This window comes from Tasmannia lanceolata, unplaced genomic scaffold, assembly GCF_043159265.1.
Source record: "Tasmannia lanceolata isolate RefF3 unplaced genomic scaffold, GAP_Taslan_0.1 ptg000005l, whole genome shotgun sequence".
In the NCBI taxonomy this organism is placed as follows: Eukaryota; Viridiplantae; Streptophyta; class Magnoliopsida; order Canellales; family Winteraceae; genus Tasmannia; species Tasmannia lanceolata.
In genome coordinates, this window is record NW_027518682.1 from 4,765,987 (window position 1) to 4,788,744 (window position 22,758).

Here is a 22,758-nt window from a genome sequence, read left to right on the forward strand (position 1 = left end):
TTCCTCCGGCAAATCTTTCCCGCCGGTCATCCTCACCACCACCTCCACCCGGATCCGACCCCCTTCACCTCCACCTCCACCTCCACCTCCACCACCACCTCACCACATCCATCATTTTCATGATTTCATCATCCGTTTATGTGTTAAATCCGGCCATACCCATTAATTCCGGTGATCCCACCGGAATCCGCCGACACAAACCCACCTCAGCCTATATCTATACCTTCTTTTACCTTTGGCTTCCCTCACAAACCCAAACCCACTTCATTTCTCCCTTATGCTAGCAGCAACTGTACCCCATTTCTTCCAAGCTTGGCTAGAATCTTCTATTTCCACTGATTTTGTAAAACCCATCTCTTCCATCTACTCCCTCATATCTATCCATCCTCATCACATCACTATGATCTATCTAGACCTCCATTAATTCCAGCAAGCTCGCACGGGCTCGCGAGCCCGAGCCTGGTTTGAGCCCGAGCCCGAGCTCAAGTTTTGAGCTTAACGAACTGAGTTGGGCCAAGCTCGGCTCATCTCGTTTACACCCCTACTTGTGGGAGGAGGGAAAGACAACTTTTAGATATATGTCATATATATCAAAATATGTTTAAAAAAAAAGTAACGTCGGGTCGGGTCGGGTTTCACGCCATCAAACCCAACCCTACCCGAGAACAACTTGAGTTTTTGAATACCAAACCCGGCCCTACCCGTAACCCACTATTTTTAAGCCCGACCCAGCGTATTTTCGGGTCAGGTTGATGCCAAGTTGCTATCAACAACCTATAAAAAAAGGTTAAAATTAGGTGAGTGATGTCATTATCAGGAAGGTGATTAAAAAGCCTAAAAAACTCTCAGCAGTCAATCAAAAAAGTCTAAAAACTCTTAGTAACCAATCAAAAGAGTCTAAAACAATGTTATTAGTGCCATTATCAAAATATTGCAGTGGGAATTAGGCACTTCCACCCATGTCAGTTTTTTTGTATCCATCTCCAAATTCAACTTCCACGAGAGGATTAAAAAGGTGCATTTGGCAACATGGGGGCGCCGACAAAATTCAATCTGCGAATTTATTTCTGTTTTTTTGTCTAATGGCGGTATGGAGACAAGCCCTTCCCTGTTTTCATACTGGGTGTAATGGATGCTCTTGGAGGGCCAGCTTTTCTTTAATGAAAAATTTTCAATTTACATAATGCCCTGTTTGGATTGCAAGAAAAACATTCCTGATGGAATTTTTTTTTCTTCTCTGAAATAATTTCCTTTCCACAATTTAGAGAGAAATGTTATGTTTATAGCTAATTTAGAGGGATATTAATATAAATTGAAGGCCCCTCTTTGAGTAAATATGAAACAGAGTTGGTTCAAGTTATCTTTTTTCACTAAGAAAGAAATTTTTGAATTATTTTTCCTTTCCAAACTTTACTAGAAAAGTCCTGCAATCCTAATCTGCTGGCCTGTCCATTTCAATCCTATATAAATTGATGATACCGACTAAACTATCTAATATGATTCAAACCCTTTGAATAGAAAAAGGATTATTTTTCCTTTCCAAACTTTTCTAGAAAAGTCCTGCATTCCTAATCGGGCCTATCCATTTCAATCCTATATAAATTAATGATACAGACTAAACTATCTAATATGATTCAAACCCTTTGAATAGAAAAAAAGATTATTTTTCCTTTCCAAACTTTTCTAGATAAGTCATGAATCATCCCATCTGTGACTTGGTCAAGCCTATCGGACCTGGGGGGAATTTAACCGGGTCGAACTCAACCCTAAGCTAGCCATTAGAGGGAGGGTGCCCCATCTACATCCTCGTCATTTTTCCGATGTGGGCGTGGAACCCCAACAGGACACCCAATTAGATTATTATAATCAATACACAAGATCAGCGGTCTTGATATCACGTACGTGGGTTCTATTTGACGTCTTTGACGAGTTGTGGGTCTGGTAACGTTCGCTTTCAGAAGAAAAACCGACGGTTTTTGTTGGAAAAAGACTCGTCAAGTGCTAAACCTCGGAAACTCCTCAAACGCGTAGAACGAGAGAAGAATCACAAAGCTAAAATGTTGAAGAAAAAGCTGAAGAAAACCAACTCTCTCTCTTTCTCTGCACTTTCCCATTGGGGGCGTGCAGTTCCTCCTCTGTCCTTTCCTTCCTTTTTACGTTTCCCTTTTCGGTGCTTTTCCCATCGGTTTTCTTTTCATACTTGTTATTCTCCTTACGTTTTTTTTTATTGGTTTTTCCATCTGGGTTTTTTTCTCTCTGTCTTCCCCTTTTTTTATTGTTTATTTATATACTCAACCCAACAATCAACTAATTTCCAAGAATGAAGTGTTTATACTATTTCAAGTACAAATCCAAGTCCAGGGAATCAAAATCCGTGCGAAAATCAGATAATTCATCTTCGGTTCGAGCGAGCAAATCTTCAAGTTTGGCCTTAAATGAGGAAAAAGCTCACAATTTGCGTGATTTTTCCTTCTCAGAGCTCAGAGATGCCACTAATGATTTCAGCCGATTGCTTAAGATTGGGGAAGGAGGGTTTGGGAGTGTCTATAAAGGATTCGTCAAGCCTTCTGAGGGTAATGGGGACCAAATCGTGGTTGCCGTGAAAATGCTCAACAAGAATGGTTTACAGGTATATCACCTTCTTTTGAATAAGAAAGTTAAAACAGGGAATTAATTACATTTGAATTTGATAGATCTTGAGATGGGTCTTATCTAAGTTTTAAGTTCCAGCTTATTTTTTCTTCCTATTGGTCCTGTTGATGAATGTTTACTTCTTTTATCCTAATTTGATACATAGTCATAGCTTTTATACTAAATTATCATGGGGTCTGATGATGGTCTCGTGGATCTTGATTTAAATTCTAATACAATGGGAAATGACACCCAGGATTTACATATAGGAATTGAAGACACATGACTTGGCCTTTTCCCATATAATGTGATTTTTACCAAAAGAAAGGACTATTAAAATTCCCAGAATTTTCATGCACTGCTCTCGCCAAAACTCAAGAGAATCAGATACTTGCAACTAGAAAAATTATAGCTTAACTCAGTGTTTAAAAATGTGGATTCGACGCGGAACGCGGCCGAAGAAAATCCTTGTCGACTCACCGCAGCAGACACGGTTGACGCGGCCAAATTAGATGAGTGGTTATTTTTTATTAAATGAAAAAAATACAAAAATCCAAACCCAATTAAGTAAGGCCCAACAAATGAATAGTTTTGATCATCTAACCAAGTGCAAGCCCGCTAATTTTTTAAAAAATACATGCAAGAAAAACATTTTTGATGGTTGGAAAATTTTTGAGTATAATGATATGATTATGATTTAATTGGAGGCATATTCTCATAAATTGAAGGTCCATCTAAGTAAATGCTGAATAGGTTTAGTTTAAGTTATCTTTTTGTTTTTCAAGTGTTAAAAATGTAAGAAAATTTAGAAATATTTTTTAATAACCAAAAGAAAGAGGTTATATATATCAAAAAAGGAGATTTTATATGGTGTGAGCCCCTAAAGTCCCTTATTTTTCTAGAAGTACTGTACGGACCACACTAGAGGATGATCCAAACCGTCCATGTCCATGTCCATCACATGGACGGTTTGGATCATCCTCTAGTGTGGTCCGTTCAGTACTTCTAGGAAAGTAAGGGACTATAAGGGCTTACACCATATAAAAGAATTATATCCTTGTCTTCTTAAATGGCTGTCCAGGCACCCACACCCAGAATGAGGCAGAGAATTAGACAACCAAAGCTGCAAAAGTCAGGCTGGAATTGACAACTTTACTGTGTACTGCACTGCCAAAAAAATAATAATAATGTATTTACCCCTTTGTTTTATTTGAATCACCCCTTGGTTTTACTCGGGACAGCCCTCTCTAGTGTATTTATGACTACTATTTTACATTGGAGGGGCTGTCTCAGGTAATGAAAGGGGGCGTATTTATCATATTATCAGATCCAGTAAAAAAACGAACTACTTCTTCTTCTTCTTCATGAGTTAGGGTATTATAGAGGGTTTTCTCCTGCTATAGGTACGTTTCTCTCCTGTAAATCTTGTCTTCTTTTTTTTTTTTTGAATGGTTGAAGTTAGGATGGAATATGAGTTCAAAATGGCCACGACTCGACCAGGACTCGCCGAGTCCGGGACTAAAAAACACGACCACCGCAAATCCGCGTCGACTCGGCCGAGTCCGAGCCTAGTCGCCGAGTTTTAAAACACTGCCTTAACTAATTTATTTCCGCTGGGCGAGCAGAATTTTACAAAGCAATAGGAAGATATATTAACAAGGGAAACAGCCCGACACAGAGAAGGGAACTCATTCTGATAGAAATCAAGGCTTAGGTATCAATGGAATCTATATATTATGTAAGCAGAGACCTCTTTATTGAGCAATTTACCATTTCTTATGGGGTAGATAAGAACACTGCAGAAAACTTCTTTGTCTGCAAACCAATCGGCGACTCTGTTGCCTTCTCTGAATATATATAAGAGATTTTGCAATCTTTACAAGTCAGAGAAAGTTTTGATTCGGTTCAAAATGGCAGAAAAAATAAAAATCAAAGGTGTTCTGCATTCTTCGTCAATGAGCTCAACAACATCAAGAATTAGATTTGATGCAGTATTCAGTATGTCTAGTGAAGGTCCTATCACATGTCTTGTTCTTTCTCTCCATTTCACAGCATATTCCAATGCTATTTGGGTCGTGTGTCTTGGCATTTGATGCTCCCCATTGCACATTTTTCTAAGTTAATCCTATTGTTTTTAGAAAAGAAGTTGAACAATATCTCTAATCTAGTGTTGAAGTAGAATATATATGACCATACTTATTACATTGCATTAAGTAGTCCTAGTTTGTGCCCTCCTAGACCTTGAGGTTTGAAACCTCCTTGAGCATTCACTATGGGGACTACAAATGCGAACCAAATCTCCTTCAATCGTGCATTACCTGAGAACCAAACCATTGAAATATACTGTGATTTCTTTGGGAAAACTCACCAAATTATTTCTTGATTGCCTCCCTTCTTCTAGGAAACAATCAATGGCCCTATTCATTGTACCATGGCAAGAGAATGCAATCCCTCTCTACTGGGAAAACTCTCACTTATTGAGTCTTTGATCTACAATTATATTCTTTAATTTCTTTGTCCTTTTGGTAAATCTTTTGTCTTGATCATCTAGTTGTGTTTATTTGGGTTATTATATGTGAATTACAATCAACGGCTCAACGCCATCACGATTCAGTCATTGTTTTCTAGACAATTTACTTAAAAAATTTATTAAGATAATTCGTGCTTACAAATTTAATCCTTACATAATCTTTTTTGTACTTTGAAGAGTGGCAGATTCTTTGTAGTCAAAACTTGAACCAAATTTTTAGGGATACCTTTACTATGTTACCTTGGTTGGTTGACTCAAAGTCACCCAGCATTAGATTGTCAAGGTTTTAGTTTCACGAGAATCCAAAGCCTATAGCAATTCACTATAACGACATCGATGGGGTTGCATAATCAATCCCGCTCTTTCTTTTTTTTGAAAAGGAAACGGGCCAAAATGCGGGTTGCATAATCAATCCCGCTCTTTCTTGTGACCAATATTTCAAAATATGGAGATGGGCCAAAATGCGGCACAAGCAAATCCTAGTCAACTTGGTGTGGTGCGACTGATGCATGAGTGCTCGATTGATGTGGTCATAACTCGGGATAGTTAAAAGCAGTTTTGATTGACTTTGTAAGGAAAAATGCGGACTTCAACAAGAACATGGCCAAGTAAATGGGAGTCGACCCAAGCAAGTCAACAATGATGTGGGGGAGTTTTCAAACTATGCTTGTGACAATGGAAGCACCTTGAGCCTTGTTCAATTTTGTACTTTTTGTTAGGAAACAACATATTGGAGTTGTTAGAATAAGCTTATATGCCAATGGGCATTTTAGTCATTGTAGTTATTGTACAGCTTTTATTATATTAATAAAAGGGTGAGGGGGAGATACCCAACTCACACACTTTCTCTCTAATCTCTTTTGCAACATGGTATCAGAGCCCTAGGGTTTCTAATCCTTATGGAAACCTTTACCCTCCATCTTCTCCATCAACCCTAACCCTAACCCTAAACCCTCCCCCATCTCCCTCTCTCTCACCTAACCCTAACCCTAACCTAACCCTAATCCACTACAGTACTGCTACAGTGCCGCTATAGTACTACTACAGTACCACTACAATACTGCTACAGTATCGCTACTTCTACTCTCTTTTAAACCCTAATCTATTATACCCTCTAAAACCCTCTTTTACACCCTAATCTATTTTCTGGTCTTGCGTTTCATTATTTTTCTTTGCTCAATGTGCTGATCTTCTTTAATTCTCTTCTCCATTTCTCTTTCAGCATCTTCCTAGTTCTTTATTGGTTTCTCTATACTCATGTCCTGCACCTTTGACATCGTAATATGACTCTTTCTATTGATTAGTTGTTTCTGCCTATCTTTCTCTCCTTTCTATTTGCCGTTGCCGTTGGTAGTGGTTTCTTTGTTCGTCTATATTCGTTGTCGTTATGGATCCTCCCGTCATTGTTGATCCCTCCATTGGCATGACCACCGACGTCGGTGCCTCTACCACAACCTCGACCCCTTCTTCTTCTTCTCACTTGGCACCTGTGGAAAATTCTTACCCACAGTTGAATATTGCCAAGTTTGATGGAACCAACTATTTACAGTGGAAGGTTGCGATTGAGACTTACCTACTTGGGCGAGGCAAAGTCCGTTTCCTTCGTGAGGATCCTCCTTCGCCTAAGGATCCTACGTATACTCGCTGGGAGCAGGAATATGCATTGATACGGAGTCTTCTATGGCAGAGTATGACTCCTGATATTTATTCTACTCTGATTCTTCTTCCTACTGCGAAGGAGATCTGGGATCATACTGCAGTGACCTATTCTGGGGTTGAGAACATCACTCGTATATGTTCCACTTACTTTGACTGGATATAGCTCCGTCGTGACGACATGTCTCTTGAAACTCATTACGGGAAGTTCATCTCTTTATGTCAGCAACTTGATGTCTTTCTGCCACTCACTTCTGATATTAATGTTCTCCGGCGTCAACGGGAACAGATTCGAGTGGTGCACTATCTTGAGAGCCTAGGCCCAGAGTTTACCCATCTGCGCCATCAGATTCTTGGTTCTGGGAACATTCCTTCGTTGCGCGAGACTTAGTTTCGAGCTCAGCAGTGCGTTAGCTAGACTCCCTCCCGCCCTACTTCTGACCATTCGGTTCTTGCAGCATATGATGGTGGTGGTGGTACTCGTCCTTCTCGGGGTGGTGGTTCTTTTTCACGAGCTCGTGGCCGCGGTGGTCGTGTTGGGAGTGGGCGTGGCCGTCCTTATTGCACCCACTGCCAACGCGATGGCCATGTCATTGAGACTTGTTACACATTGCACCCCGAGCTCAGGCCGCCTCGATCAGCTCACCTCAACACTTTTGTCCCATCTGACTCAGTCGTCTCTGCCCCTGCCTTGCCACCTGTTGATGACTCATTCTCCTTTACGCGGGCAGACTATGAGGAGCTCCAGCGCCTTCGACAAAGTGCTTCATAGGCCACTGCGGGCTTTGCCCAGCCAGGTAGTTCACATACTACATTACTTTCTAGCTCCGTTTCCTGGATCATTGACTCAGGAGCCTTGAACCATATGACTGGTAACTCATCACAGCTCTCTTCTTTTCGCACTTTTCCATCTGCTTTTCAGTCCATTACTTTAGCTGATGGTTCCACTACCCCTATCAATGGTATTGGTATCACATGTCTTTCACCTAATCTTCCGCTATCTTCAGTATTGTGTGTACCTAAATCTCCTTTTAGTTTATTATCTGTTAGCCAAATTACGAAAAATCTTTCTTGCTTTATCTCATTCTTTCCATCCTACTGTCTTTTTCAGGATCTTTCAACTGGGAGGACGATTGGATCGGGTCATGAGGTGGATGGCCTGTATCGTCTTGACTGTAGCCCCTCTTCGTCAGCTTTACACAGTTCAGTGGATGCCTTTCAGTGGCACTGTTGACTGGGTCACCCATCACTTCAACGCCTCTGGGCGACATCCTTAGTTCCCTCTTCTGTCTCTCCATTTCATTGTCAGTCTTGTGAACTCGGGAAGCATCATAGAGTGTCTTTCCCTTCTCGAGTTGTCACTAGAGTAGATAGTTTATTTCAGCTCGTTCATTGTGATGTATGGGGACCTTCTAGGGTCGCGTCGAATAATGGATTTCAGTATTTTGCTGTTTTTATTGATGATTACTCTCGAATGACTTGGCTGTATCTATTGAAAGACTGCTCCCAGGTCTTCTCTGCATTTCAAAATTTTCATAATGAAATAAAAAACCAGTTTAGTTGCAGTCTTAAATGCCTGCATACTGATAATGCATGTGAGTTTTTTTCTGGTACTGGTGGCTTTCAGGATTATCTCTCCTCTCATGGCATTATCCATCATTCCTCTTGTGCATACACCTCGCAGCAAAATGGTGTCGCCAAAAGAAAACCGCGCTATCTACTTGAGGTGGCTCGCACTCTCCTCTTCCAGATGCATGTTCCTAAAACATACTGGTCTGACGCCATTCTCACTGCTTGTTTCCTCTCCAATCGTCTTCCATCTTCGGTACTTTATGGGGATTCTCTATTTCACATCGTTTATCCACATCAGGATTCATTCCCTCTTACGCCCCGTGTCTTTAGCTGCGTTTGTTTTGTCCATCATTTGGGACCTGGCTGCGACAAGCTTGACCCTCGGTCAGAACGATGTATTTTTCTGGGTTACTCTCGCACCCAGAAAGGATATCGTTGTTATAGTCCGCGTCTGTGCCGTTGGTATGTATCAGCTGATGTGACCTTTTTTGAATCGGAATCATTCTTTGGCTCTACCTCCGTTCCTCATGTTGTCAGAACGGAACCTGATGTGACCATTTCTCTTCCTGTTCTTCCCCCTCTTCCTCCGACTTCCTTAGTACCTCCTCCTGCTTGCCCCACTGGACAGGTTGATTCGTGTGCTCCTAGGGTGGATCGTCCCCCTACTAAAGTCCTATATCAACGTCGTCAACAGCAGGCACAACTTCCAGGCAGAGATCTCTTTACCCTCTCATCAAGTACCTTCATCTCCTGTAATTATTTCTGACTCTCCTATTGCTTCACGTACTCGTTCTCATTCTACTGCTCACCCCATTTCTAATTTTGTCTCTTATGATCGTCTAACTCTTCCTTTCAAAAGCTTTGTCTTGTCTGTGTCTTCTGCTATGTTACCCCAGTCTCTGGATGAGGCTCTTCATCACCCAGGATGGTGAGCTGCAATGGATCTTGAAATGGGAGCTATGCATTCTAATCACACATGATATCTTGTTTCTCTACCTGCTGGTGCTTGTCCTGTAGGATGCCGTTGGGTGTTCTCCATTAAATATCTACCTGATGACACCGTTGATCAACTGAAGGCTCGTCTGGTGGCCAAGGTCTACACTCAGACATTCGATGTCGACTATCATGAGACGTTTTACCCAGTGGCGAAGATTCCTTCCGTTCGGGCTCTCCTCTCCCTTGCAGTAAATAATGGATGTCATCTTCACCAATTAGATGTGAAAAACGCTTTTCTGCATGGCGACCTCCTTGAAGAGGTGTATATGGAGCAACCACTAGGTTATGTTGCTCAGGGAGAGTTGTCCTCATCAGTCTGTCGCCTCAGAAAAGCAATTTATGGGCTGAAGCAATCGCCGCGTGCATGGTTTGACAGATTTAGCGAGGCAGTTATGAGGTTTGGCCTCAAGCAGTGTGGTGTGGATCTCCTCAGCAGGATGCATTATGTTAATTGTATATGTCGATGACATCATTATTACAGGGAGTGACTCAGAGGGAATTCGGAAACTAAAAGCCTTCCTATAATAAGAGTTCGCGACAAAGGACTTGGGGCGTCTCGGATATTTTCTTGGGATAGAGATTGCATATTCTTCTAGTGGTTTGTTTCTATCACAGAGGAAGTACGCTCTGGATTTGTTAGAAGAGACAGGAAATCTTGGTGTGAAACTTGTAGCTGCACCCATGGATCCAAATGTGAAGTTGGTTCCAGAAGAGGGTGAGTTGTTGAAGGATCCTGGTAGGTATAGAAGACTTGTGGGCAAACTAATATACCTTACGGTTACTCGCCCTTGTATATCCTATGCTGTTGGGGTGGTTAGTCAGTACATGACCTCTCCTCGTACTTTGCACTGGAATGCAGTGGTTCAAATACTCAAATATCTGAAAGGTGCACCAGGAAAGGGATTATTATTCAAAAGACATGGTCATACACGAATTGAGGGGTTCTCAGATGCTGATTGGGCTGGATCCCCTGCGGATAGGAGATCGACTACCGGGGTACCTTTGTTGGAGGTAACCTAATTTCATGGAAAAGTAAGAAACATGATGTCATTGCAAATTCAAGTGCAGAGGCAGAATACAGAGCCATGACGCATACTACGACTGAGATTATTTGGTTGAGATCACTCCTAGCTGAGATTGGTATTGTGTTTCCTTCGCCGTCACAGTTGTATTGTGACAACAGAGCAGCTATCTATATTGCGACGAATCCGGTCTTTCATGAGAGAACAAAGCATATTGAAGTTGACTGTCATTTCATTCGTCAGAGAATCCAGAAAGGGGAGATACGCGCTGTATTTACTCGTTATGCAGAACAGTTGGCTGACATGTTTACCAAACCATTAAATAAATCAAAACTGAGTGACACATGTAACAAGCTAGGAATGTACAATTTATACATTCTAGCTTGAGGGGGAGTGTTAGAATAAGCCTATATGCCTATGGGCATTTTAGTCATTGTAGTTATTGTACAGCTTTTATTAATAAAAGGGTGAGGGGGAGATACCCAACTCACACACTTCTCTCTAATCTCTTTTGCAACAGTAGTATATAAAATGTCCCATTTGGAGAAGATTCATTTTCTAGTGACTGGAAATCAAGCATATGTACATTTAGAAACCTGTTCTAGATACTTACTTCAACCTGTCCCAAACAGCATGTTTGGTCTTATCAAGCTATGCAAGAATTTTCAACTAGGAGAGAGAGAGGGGTGTTGGGACCCGGGTAGAACTCGCCCTCAAAAGCTAGCTGTTAAGGGGAGGGAACCCATTCCCTTATAAGCCCATCCACATTGTTACACTTTTCCGATGTGGGAGTATTTTGCTTTCACGTGGAACCACCCAACAATCTCCCCCTCCACGTGGAAGCATCGTGGATAATCTCGCCCCTCCACGCGGCAGGAACGTGGGAACTACGAGATCTTCCCCGAGGGATTTTTCCGTCCTCAAAGGCATACCAGGGTTACCGAGATCTTCCCCGAGGGTATTTCCATCCTCGGAGGCTAAACCGGGGTTACCATGTGCCCGGCTCTGATACCACTGTTGGGACCCAGGTAGAACTCGCCCTCAAAAGCTAGCTGTTAAGGGGAGGGAACCCATTCCCTTATAAGGCCATCCACATCGTTACACTTTTCCGATGTGGGACTATTTTGCTTTCACGTGGAACCCCCCAACAATCTCTCGAAGTGCGATTGGATGCAAGTGGCTTTACAGGAAAAAGGAAGGAAGCTCAGAAAATGATGGAGAAAAATACAAAGCACGTTTGGTGGCAAAGGGATATGCTCAGAAGGAAGGAGTGGACTACAATGAGATATTTTCACCAGTGGTGAAGCACACTTCGATCAGAGTATTACTTGCCATGACAACACTATTTGATCTTGAGCAACTTGATGTGAAAACGGCGTTTTTGCACAGGAATCTAGAAGAGGAAATCTACATGCATCAACCAGAAGGTTTCAAGGTAGAAGGAAAGGAAGACCATGTTTGCAAGTTGAAAAAGTCATTGTTTGGCTTGAAGCAATCTCCTAGGCAGTGGTACAAGAGGTTCGATTCTTTCATGTTTGGACAAGGTTTCTACAGAAGTAAGTATGACTCTTATGTATATTTCAAAAACCTTGGTAATGGCTCTATCATTATTTTGATCTTATATGTTGATGACATGCTTATAGCTGCTAAAAGTATGTTGGAAATCAATAAGTTGAAACACAGGTTGAGCAAGGAGTTTGAAATGAAGGACCTAGGCACTGCAAGGAAGATTTTGGGTATGGAGATTCGTCGAGACAGGGAAAAGGGAAAGTTGTGGCTATCTCAAAAGAAATATATTGAGAAGATGCTCTCGAGGTATGAGATGGATAAAGCAGAGCCGGTAGCTACCCCACTTGGTGCTCATTTTAAACTTTCTTCGAAGTTGTCACCTACTACAGATGAAGAAATGAGGTACATGTCTCGGGTTCCATATGCGAATGCTGTTGGCAGCATGATGTATGCTATGGTCTGTACTAGACTAGATATTGCACAGGCAGTGGGCGTTGTTAGTAGGTACATGGCAGACCCAGGAAAAGAACACTGGCAAGCAGTCAAATGGATACTTCGGTATTTGAATGGTACGTTGTCCCTTGGAATTTTGTTTGACAAGAACAGTGTTGGAAAAGGAAATATCATGGGCTATGTGGATTCCAATTATGCTTGAGATTGGACAAGAGAAGGCCTACTACAGGTTATGCTTTTACGCTTGCTGGGGGACCTATTAGTTGAAGGTCCATTTTACAATCAATTGTATCTTTGTCTACTACAGAGGCAGAGTATATGGTAGCAACGGAAGCAGTGAAAGAAGCCATATGGCTGAGAGGACTCGTAAGTGAACTTGGGGTCAAGCAAGGAAACACTTGTGTGTATTGCGATAGCCAAAGTGCATTAGATGGCGAGGAATCAAGTTTTTCACGCGAGGACAAAACACATAGATGTGAGGTACCATTTCATTCGAGAGGTCATTGACGGAGATGAAATTTCTTTAGAAAAGGTCGACACAAGAAACAATGCCACAGATATGTTGACTAAGCCTGTGCCAACGGAGAAGTTCAAGCATTGCTTGGACTTGATTAACATTCGACAAGTTGGGTCGAATTAGCACCCTTTGGGGTGTGGTGGAGAAGACTTTGTGATGAAAGATATTTAGAGGTTGTGGATGGATCAAATTCTAGCCAAGGTGGAGAATGTTGTGGTTGCCTTTGAATTTGGCAAAGCAATTTCGTATGGTGTCTTAACACTGTGTGTATCTCAAGAAGTTGAGTCACTCAGGACTCCTCTATCAAGATTCCTCCAAGTAGTTTACGACTAATAGTTTCCTAACTATATGGGAAAAGTCCAATACGTTTTGGAGGGTTATCTTTCGACGTAAAAAATACTCTCGTGCACGGCTTGGAGGATATACAACCAAAACGAAACTAAAAGGAATTGATTTTGGGGTCTCTCTTTGGCGAGGAAGAAGAAGAAGAAGAAGAAGCAAGGCTATTCTAGGAAGCATTGGTGCTTGGATCCTAGAGGGCGAAGAGATTGTTTTTCTTGTAATCCGGAGAAAGCTTGGGCTTTTGTAATCCGGTGAGTGCTTCTTGTAACCCTATGATTTTCCCCATAGTGAAATCTTTTGAAGTCTTCTCCCGTGGACGTAGCCACACACATCGTGTGGTGAACCACGTAAATCTTGTTTGCCTTTCTTGTGGGTTGGCTTGCACTTTTATTTATTAATTCTTGCAAATCTTCTTCGGAAACATTGCGTATTGTTAACACGAAAATCCGGAAACACACTTTCGTGTTCAGATCGTTAACGGGTCACCGCGGAGGGCTGATTTGAGCCGCAACAGGGGGGGGGGAGAGAGTATTAAACATTTATTGTGGTCGAACCTCTCTCTCTCTCTCTCTCTAAAAAAAATCATTATGTTCTCTTTACCTCTAAGACAAGCCATGTCAGCATTAAGTTAATGCATTGGTGAATGGAGATGCTTTTCTCTTTCCAGAAAATTTCTGTTATTTTTCTTGTCGTGATTGCCTCTGCATAAATGGAGGACTGTCTTATGTGGTTTACTTGAGGTTGTTGCCACTATTGATTGTCTCATTGCTTCATTTGAATGGAGATTTTGCTTCTGACCTTTTTTCTTTCTTTCAGGGACATAAACAATGGATGGCAGAAGTTAAATTTCTTGCCGTTGTTGAGCACCCAAATCTTGTAAAACTTGTTGGACATTGCGCTGAAGATGGCGAAAGAGGGATCCAGAGGCTGTTGGTTTATGAGTTCATCCCGAATAAGACCCTTGAAGATCATTTATTCAACAGGGCTCTGCCTGTTCTTCCTTGGAATGTAAGATTACAGATTGCCCTCGGTGCAGCTAAAGGGTTGGCCTATCTACACGAAGGGTTGGAAGTCCAGGTCTCTTCTAAAACTTTTATTATCTATGAGATGCATTTTATGTGTTCTATCGCTATTCCATTGTTGGTTACTATCATCCAATGCATATCGCGTTCTTGACCAGAAACCAACATTGTCTAATACAGAAATTATTCACCCAGAAAATAGATTGTATCATCTGATGTAATGCTTGTTTCTGCTGAAATTGTATGATACATAGCTGTTTTTTATTCATTTTTATTGTATTTCCAGGTGTTGAATCTTTGCTACACTTACAGAAGATGATTTTGTGCTTCTTCTAACTGATTCAGATGGTCTTGAAGAAAAAATTTGCTAGGATTCTCGATTAAAGAGAAAATAACAGAAAAAGGAAAGAAGATGATGAAGGATAAAAAGATAGCTGTGAGGGAAAGTTACAGAGATAAAAAGAAGAAAAGCTATTATTATAGGGTTCAGCTTTGACTTGATCAGTTTTTAAAAACTACCATTTATATGCTAATGACAGAATAAGTGCAAAACCGGGCTAACTCTTCAATGTTTTGAGTTTAGTGATAGTCAGTGTTACTTATGAATGTTGGATTGAAGTATCATTAACTATTGATAGTTATTACCTTTTTCACATTTCATTTCAGTCAAACAATTCTAAATTAAAATTTTATGTATAATTTTCTACATGCAGTGTTTACCTGAAAACTAGGTCCTGTTGTCCCACACAATGTTCCTAACTTTGAATATTGGATGATATGGTACAGCCCATATTGAACTTTGGGGTGTGATACATATGACATTTTTGAGTCCCAAGCCCTTGAATAAATGCACAACATATAGAGAATGAAGCCTGAACCTTGAAATTTTGAAAATGAGCTAATATATCATTATATCCAAATAGCTTAGTCTACATACTTTCAACCTGAAAGGATGAATGAAATGATGAAATACGGATTCAATAAATACAGATTCCTAGAGCTTGAATAAACCCTTCTGCAATTGGCTGTTAGAAATGCTATAGAAAGGTTTTTGGCCCTCTTCTCCCTTGGATTTAAGAAGCTAAACAAAGGACTTCGTGGAATTCGATCCCACTTATAATGGAGATTGCAGTCTCTTTTGCTCCCAAAACTGGTTGTTTGCTTAGCCTTTTGGATTGCAAGTACTCCACTAGTTTTCTGATTAAGTTTGTAACAGAATTGACTTTTATTTAAAACCTAAAAGTTCAGAATGTAAAAAGAACACTTGTTCGAAAGCATTTATTAACACAGAAACACTAGTGAAATAGCAGCCTCATTTGTTAGGGAACCTTTTGATGATGATTTGTTATGCATTGAGGAGACATTACCATTATTGATATAGGTTTTATTTTTTATTTATTTTGGGGTCATACAATCCTCTTTTCTCTTCGCTTCTTACTCTTTTTAATGAAGCTTCTAACACTATCTCTCAAAAAAAGTGAGGTATGTAGATGAGGATACTCGGTGCCAAGGTAAGATCTGTTTAATTCTTAAGTAACCCATTTGACAAGTCGATCTGATGTGAATGTGATCCAGTAGCCAGTGTAACCTCCAGAGCCATAGATTCGGTCTTATCCACAGCTACGTAACTCATGTAGCCACAAATCCGTTGTAATCTAAAAGCCACTCATTAGGTCATTCAAAGTGTAAATAATCCTCAATAATTTATTTGATCCAAGTTGTTAGGTGAAGCTTCACCCATACTTGTCTGGGAATGTCATATCATATCATATCCAGGAGTGTCCTAAAGTGTTGGCACGGCAAAAAAGCGAAAAGTAGAACTGTCCAGCTTACACTGGTTAAATGGGAACGACGGTACAAAATTAAAATCCTGGCTCTTGCAATCAGTGAGTTTTTCTGGAATTCAGTTATGAGTAGATTACTTGAGTGAACTAGGCAGAATGATGCTTCAAGATTAGGGTTTTACCATTGCTGCGAGGATATGATCTACACCTACCAAAGGACTCATTGAAAGATGATGCTTGTGAACCACTATATCGAAGCTGCTTAAATCATATAAATAGACACTGAGTTTGAATTTAAAGTTATTTTATTCAACTGATCTTTTTCTTCCCACTAACTTCAAATTTTTCACTTTGTTCTCCATGACTTGATCGGAGATACCAACATTTTCCTTCTGCAGTTGTTAATTTATTGGTGCTTCTTATTGAGCAGGTTATATATCGAGATTTTAAAGCAGCAAATGTGCTGTTAGATGAGGAGTTCAAACCCAAGCTCTCAGATTTTGGGCTCGCTAGGGAGGGGCCATCAGAAGGGCACACACATGTATCCACAGCGGTATGTATATATGTTGCATAAGCAATCTATTGATCCACTGCCATTTTTAATTAGAACTCGGAGCATGTAATATCTTTCATCGAGACATTATATCAAGCAGTATTTTAGAACTTGTCACACTCACAAGCTTGTTCATTCTGACCAGGTAATGGGGACATATGGGTATGCTGCCCCAGACTACATTGAGACTGGCCATCTCACTGCCAAGAGTGATGTATGGAGTTTTGGGGTGGCATTGTATGAGATCCTTACAGGAAGACGATCGTATGAGAGAAACCTCCCAAGAATTGAACAGAAGCTTTTGGATTGGGTGAAACAATATCCTGCGGAAAGTAAGAGGTTCAGCATGATAATGGATACAAGGCTCGGAAATCAGTACTCTCTCAGTGCTGCACGCAGAGTCGCCAAGTTGGCGGACATTTGCTTGTCCAGGTCTTCAAAAGACCGCCCGAACATGAGCTTGGTTGTGGAGGGTTTGAAGCAAGCAATCCAAGTTTCAGCAATGGAGAGCCCTCCAGAGATAACTGGTGAGTCCTCTGCAACCGCTTCAGACACTGAAAAGAAGCCAGACAAGTTTGGCAGATGGTTCACCTCACTAAACTGAGGGAGAATGCTAATACAGTTGTTAGGTGAAAATTTGTGATCATGCAGAGGGCCCATGAACCATAGCTTTTTGCTGACATGCTATCTTTCAATTCTTCGGCAGGTCAGAAGCTTGGAATTCTACGTAAATGAGACGGGCTCTCAGTTATATATTCTGGTGATTGGAACCATAGATAAATGGATTGGGGTCTCGTCAGGTATACATTCTTTTTCTTTTCTTTTTTATGACAAAGGTAACATTTATTTATATTCAGAAGGTAAGTACATCTTCAGGTATACATTCTAGTGCTTGTAATCTCAGATCAGTGAATTGTTCTGTCTTGAGATCCATTCAGCTATGCATATTCATGAAGTTTTGCTGCTTCTTTTTTTCTTTTTTTGGCGTGGGGGTCTGATGTTAATATGTATAGTTGAGACACTGGCTCTGTGTTCTTTTATCAAATCATTATTGAAAGAAACAACCACAGAAACTGCTGTTTTGGATGCTGAGACAATTCTCTCGTGGGTGTTCTCGCTTTGATGGGATCTTCGCTACACCTTTCGTACCAATTTGAAATACACTGGAATCAATTGAAAATCTCAAGCCTGAAGCAGCCTTAAAATTACGAAGAATTACAGCTCTGGAATCAAATCTATTTGTTATGAATTATGATCAATGGGAGTACTATGTTATGAACCTAAATCGGTTCGTAACGGATTTGATCTTCTTAGAGGGAAGATCAGCCTCTTGACCCACTTCGAGGGAAGGGTCGTCCTCCTCTGTGCACAAAATACACTATTTTGGGGATAAAATTATCATTGAACAAAGAAAGGCTACGTACAAGTTATTTATTAAAAATCCCCAACCTAGATAAGCCTTATCTCTAAGACTCCTAACTAACTAAATAACTACAAAGCAAATCTCAAAATAACAAATATCTCAACCGATTTATTTCAGCCAACGTGGGACCCAAATAAGCACGTAACATACTACTAACAGTTGTGCAATTGAGGATGATGATAATGGTGAAGGGATAGCAGGGGAAAGAACATAAGGTAGAGAAGATCCCTAGAAGGAATTTCAACCTTCTCGTGCGCTAACCTTGGCCATATAGTGAGCTTTAAGCATTGAAATATAAGCTCTTGCCATAAGTACCGGTAATTTAACAAGTGTAAGGATATTTTAGGGCATGACCCATGAACAGTCTCACAAAAATCGTTCTTGGAAATTTCTAGGCAAGGAAAAAACTTTTTATTCTTTTGGAATTATTGTTTTTCTCTGTGTTGTCACTGACTAACTTTGGTCAACATTCTCTCAGTATTCTGTTTCAAGAAAAATTGCAATCTGATATTGGTTTGGATTAAAAAGAGAAATGATATTAGCACAGCCATCTTGTCTATTAGTATTTAGAGAGCTGTCAAAAAGGTTATTACGTTCCCAAAATGCTCTCACAAGCCAGTTAAAAACAGAAACTAAAGATGGGTCTGTGCAATTATTAAAACATGGTTGTGCTTGTATCATTTCCCAATAAAAATAGGAATGAAAAAACCTTTATAACATGCTTATTCCATTTTAAATGTGACACTTTCTAGCTATCGATAGGCAGACCGAGGGCTAGAATTCCGCTATGTAAGGGTGTCAATTTTGGCTCGGGCTCGGAAGTCGGAAGCTCGCTCGAGCTTGGCTCGAATCCTTAACGAGCCGAGCCGAGCCGGCTTGCCAGGCTCGTTAAGCTTAACGAGCCGAGCCCAATTTAGGCCAGGCTCGGCTCGTTAAGAATTTAATATATATATATATATATATATATATATATATATATATATATATATATACTAAAAGGGTTATCCAGGGAGTGAAAGGGGGAGGCAAAATATGTCACTTCATTTTTGGAACCCCATTTGTTACTTGGACCACTCCCGTAGTGTAAAAAAAGTAGTCAAATTACACTAGATAGGGCTGTCCAGGGAAGATGAGGGGTGTGAACTTAATATAACCCAAGCTCGGTAAGGCTCGCGAGCCTGCCGAGCCGAGCCGAGCCTGGTTCGACCCGAGCCGAGCTTTTGAGCTTAACAAGCTGAGCCTGGCCAAGCTCGGCTCGTCTCGTCTCGTTTAGTTTACACCCCTACCGCTATGACAAGCAACTTTACTTGAATGTGTGTTTTTCGGTATTGAACATGGAGGAGGGGCCAAACAAAAACTACCGGCAAACGGTTCACTTAATTCTCAACTATGTTTGCGTAATTGGGTTTTCTTTTTTGGACCACATGAGATCTAAAGCAAAGGTCTCTCAGTTAACGGTTAGGATCAATCAAAGGAGGGATCCACTTTGATGTAGCGGGCGGCAATGATTTTTTCAATTTTGCCCTTCCTTTTCAAGGTGATTTGACGTCAAAAAGCGTTAAAGTCTGTCACAATCACTTGACAAGGGGGCGCATAATCCTACCGGGGGTGAAACATGAAACAATCATTGGTGCGAAAAAATTATCACCTTTCCCCGCGTGCTTCTAAATCCCCTCACTCGCTCTCTTTCTTTCTGGGGGATTTTTTTTCCGATGGGAAAATCGTTCAGTCTGATTGAAACGGTAGCAGCCGCGGGAGTATTCTCCGCCGTTTCATTCTGGTAAACCCTTAATCAATCTCTGTTTCATCTCCCATCTTCTTTCTGTTTTTCTAGGGTTAGGGTTTCTGTTTCCCCCATTTCCTTTTATCTTCGAGCTACATTCACTTAATATTTTCTCTGGGAATTGAAGGTACGGATTCATGTTCGGAAGGGAGTCTGCTCGGAAAGAGCTTGGAAATTTGATTGAAGACCTCCGCCGTGGTAATTCCAGTGCCGATGTGCCACCACATACCTGAATCGGATTCTTCATAACCCAGGTAGGGTTCCAAGTTCCATATTAAGAGCAGAATGTGAGAAATCATGTAATAATTATGTCTTAAATCTAGAGTCTGAGAAGTTGAAGTTCCTAATGAAATTGGAGGAAAATTCACTGGGGAGAATCGGAATTATTAGATGCAGCACTACCTCGTTCTACTTTTGAGTGTCCTTTTGCAACAATCACATCACCCTAGGTTATGTCAACTTCTTCTCATTAATAATCAGCCTAAATACTTGTGTTCTTTCAAATATCACATTATTTACATTGTTCTAATTTTTTTTTCAACCCAGGCCAGCACCTTAAATTTTATTAATATGAAAAAATAGTACAAAAGGGGTACATTCCGCCTAACCTTCAAACCCAAAGATATACAATGAACTAAAGATTGCCTCTGTAGCTAGCAATTCCCAATGCATTACAACGAACCGCACTCTGTTGGTAACTCCTTCCACGAATTAAAAATCCTGCCACTTGATTACCTTCCTTGTATTTCGCTTCCTTCTTATTAAGGAATAATGATAGTTTCAAATTTTACTAATAGTGGGGTTAGGAAGTTGGAGTTGGAGTGGTTTGACTTCCTTCCTCTTTGAGAATTGTATTGTTTTTTGTTGTCTTGAATTCTTGTAATTTTTGTTGTGGTCCATCTCGGCCATCTTCCTTTTTTAATGAATTCATCCTGCCATTTCAAAAAAAAAAGAAAAAAGAAGGATAGTTTCAAATTTTAACTTTTCCTTTTCAAGTGTAGTCTTTGCTAAAAGTATCTCAAGTATTCTTACACAAAAGCTTCTGTTTGTTTGCAAATTTGCTCCATGCGGAAGATTTCTGTCAATAACATGGGCTTGATAGAAGTAGAACTAAGAATCGTGAAAGTACCATATAGACACAACAAAGTATATTTAAAAAAAGTATGCATGTACCTTCCAAAGTATCTAAGCATGCCCTATTTGCCATGTGAGGTGTCAGAAGGAATTAAATTTTTATAGCTAATCTTATGGAATTAGGATCACATGAATCTTCTCTACGTCAAAGTGTAATTGTTTGTTTTCTTGTTCTTATTAAAACTATCTTCTATCCTGTTCATCACTACTATCTCTGAGTAAGCTGCCTCACCATACCTCCATCTCCAATGAATTCTCTACAAAATTTACATCCTGGCAATCTTCGTTTTTGCAGTATCTGGCATTTAGATCTGCCAAATGAGATCTTGTTTTGTTGTGCTAGTCGATCCCAAGTTCCCAACAATCTTGCCTGATACCGTGACACATGTGCCCCGAGATATCCCCACTACATATGCTAGATTTTTGTTCCCGTGCTCTAGTAGCTTTCCGGATTACCCTTCTCAAACCAACTAAGCCTCTTTCCCAAACTAGTAGGGGTCGGGTAATGAATCCTTTAGAAAATTTTAATGAAGAAGGTGAAAGAATCTACCTGGCTCAAATTGACTAAGTCTAATCCTGACACTAGTTTAGTTCGTCTACATGGATCATTTTCTTTCATTTTCTCCTATCCAAGGTCATGTTCTCTGTTATGTTCCTAGCCATCAAGTCTTTCCTCTCTGTTTCTAGGCAAGTTGTTTCCAGGTCTCCTTCAACTTGGCACGAGTCACTTCTTCTGGAGCATCTAAAGGCCTACAGATTACCCTTCTAGAAATAATTTACTATGCTCCATCTTCCATGTTCCTTCTCCTGAAAATTCCGATATCCTGGGGAACTGCCTGGGGAACTGGTTATACATACCGGCATCATGAGGTCCACTCCTGCCCCCGTCCTTTCCAACTGCTATGGTTGACACTTGTAGAGGAGTTCTCATGTACTTTGTGAGATATGATCTTTTGCTAAGAATACAAACTGAACATTCACCTAAGCTTTTTTTTATATGTTATTCATGCAGTTATGATGGGCTCAGTTTGGACTGAGCTGGGTTGGCCCAAATTAGGACAACTACCATTTTCTGCTCAGCCATGCTCGTGTTTATCTGAGGCCCAGGGGAGTGCTGCACCAAGTGACGCCCAAAAGTGCCCACCATGGGTTTGTCCCCTTTTTCCTTCACCAACAAAAATTAGAATAGGATCAAGCTGTTTATCACTTTAATTAGTAGTGTTTCCTTCTTGTAACATTCGAATTCTCCAAATCCAATACTGGGAAACTTCGAAGTTCCATTGCTTTCTGGATAAGGTTAAATCAGCCTCTCCAGAAGGGCCCATCTGTAATGAATTTAAACGGAGGGTGTGAATTTTTTGAAATGAAATAGCCATGAATGCAGAGAACTCCTAGTTGCCCACATGCGATCTTCTAGTTTAATGGAAGAAAGGGGTTGGAGATACACAGCTTAAGGTTCCCTATGTTTCCTTATGGACAGCAATTTTGATGGGAATGTTTCTTGGGCCGTTTGCTCGTATCACTTTCCTAAGGAAGTACTTAGATGATGCTAAATTAAGTTTTGTTATGTCGGGCGTAGGTTGAGATTATTTTCACATGAAAGTGAAAGGCTGGTTTCCTGACAATACACTTTAGTCTCAACGAAAGGGAGGTGTTAGTTTTGATTGAATTCTTAGGTAGGCTAAGGATTTTTCATTTACCACAATCAGTCCAAGATAGTCTTTGAATTATTCCCGAATCTGAGCTTTGCAACTGAGTAGAGAGCTCTGTTCCTTTTCATTAAAATACTTGAAACTGGAATGACTAAAGAAATGACTATCTAAGGAAAATA

The 22,758-nt window shown here is 40.5% G+C and overlaps 2 protein-coding genes across 3 annotated transcripts; both read left to right on the plus strand.

Moving 5' to 3' along the window:
• The first annotated feature begins 2,019 nt into the window (after window positions 1-2,019).
• Window positions 2,020-17,676, plus strand: LOC143877177 (Protein kinase superfamily protein). Its single transcript, XM_077379062.1, has 5 exons — window positions 2,020-2,629; window positions 14,045-14,305; window positions 16,465-16,587; window positions 16,733-17,114; window positions 17,294-17,676. The coding sequence occupies exons 1-5, from the start codon at window positions 2,321-2,323 to the stop codon at window positions 17,320-17,322; spliced, it is 1,104 nt and encodes a 367-aa protein (XP_077235177.1). The 5' UTR covers window positions 2,020-2,320; the 3' UTR covers window positions 17,323-17,676.
• Window positions 17,677-19,636: 1,960 nt separating this feature from the next.
• Window positions 19,637-22,315, plus strand: LOC143876501 (Putative membrane lipoprotein). 2 transcript variants are annotated; one of them, XM_077378205.1, is made up of 3 exons: window positions 19,637-19,790; window positions 19,921-20,047; window positions 21,940-22,315. In XM_077378205.1, the coding sequence occupies exons 1-2, from the start codon at window positions 19,723-19,725 to the stop codon at window positions 20,024-20,026; spliced, it is 174 nt and encodes a 57-aa protein (XP_077234320.1). In that variant the 5' UTR covers window positions 19,637-19,722; the 3' UTR covers window positions 20,027-20,047; window positions 21,940-22,315. The 2 variants fall into 2 exon arrangements, with proteins under 2 accessions (XP_077234320.1, XP_077234319.1); XM_077378204.1 differs by lacking the exon at window positions 21,940-22,315 and having other exon boundaries at window positions 19,921-20,297.
• Window positions 22,316-22,758: the final 443 nt, after the last annotated feature.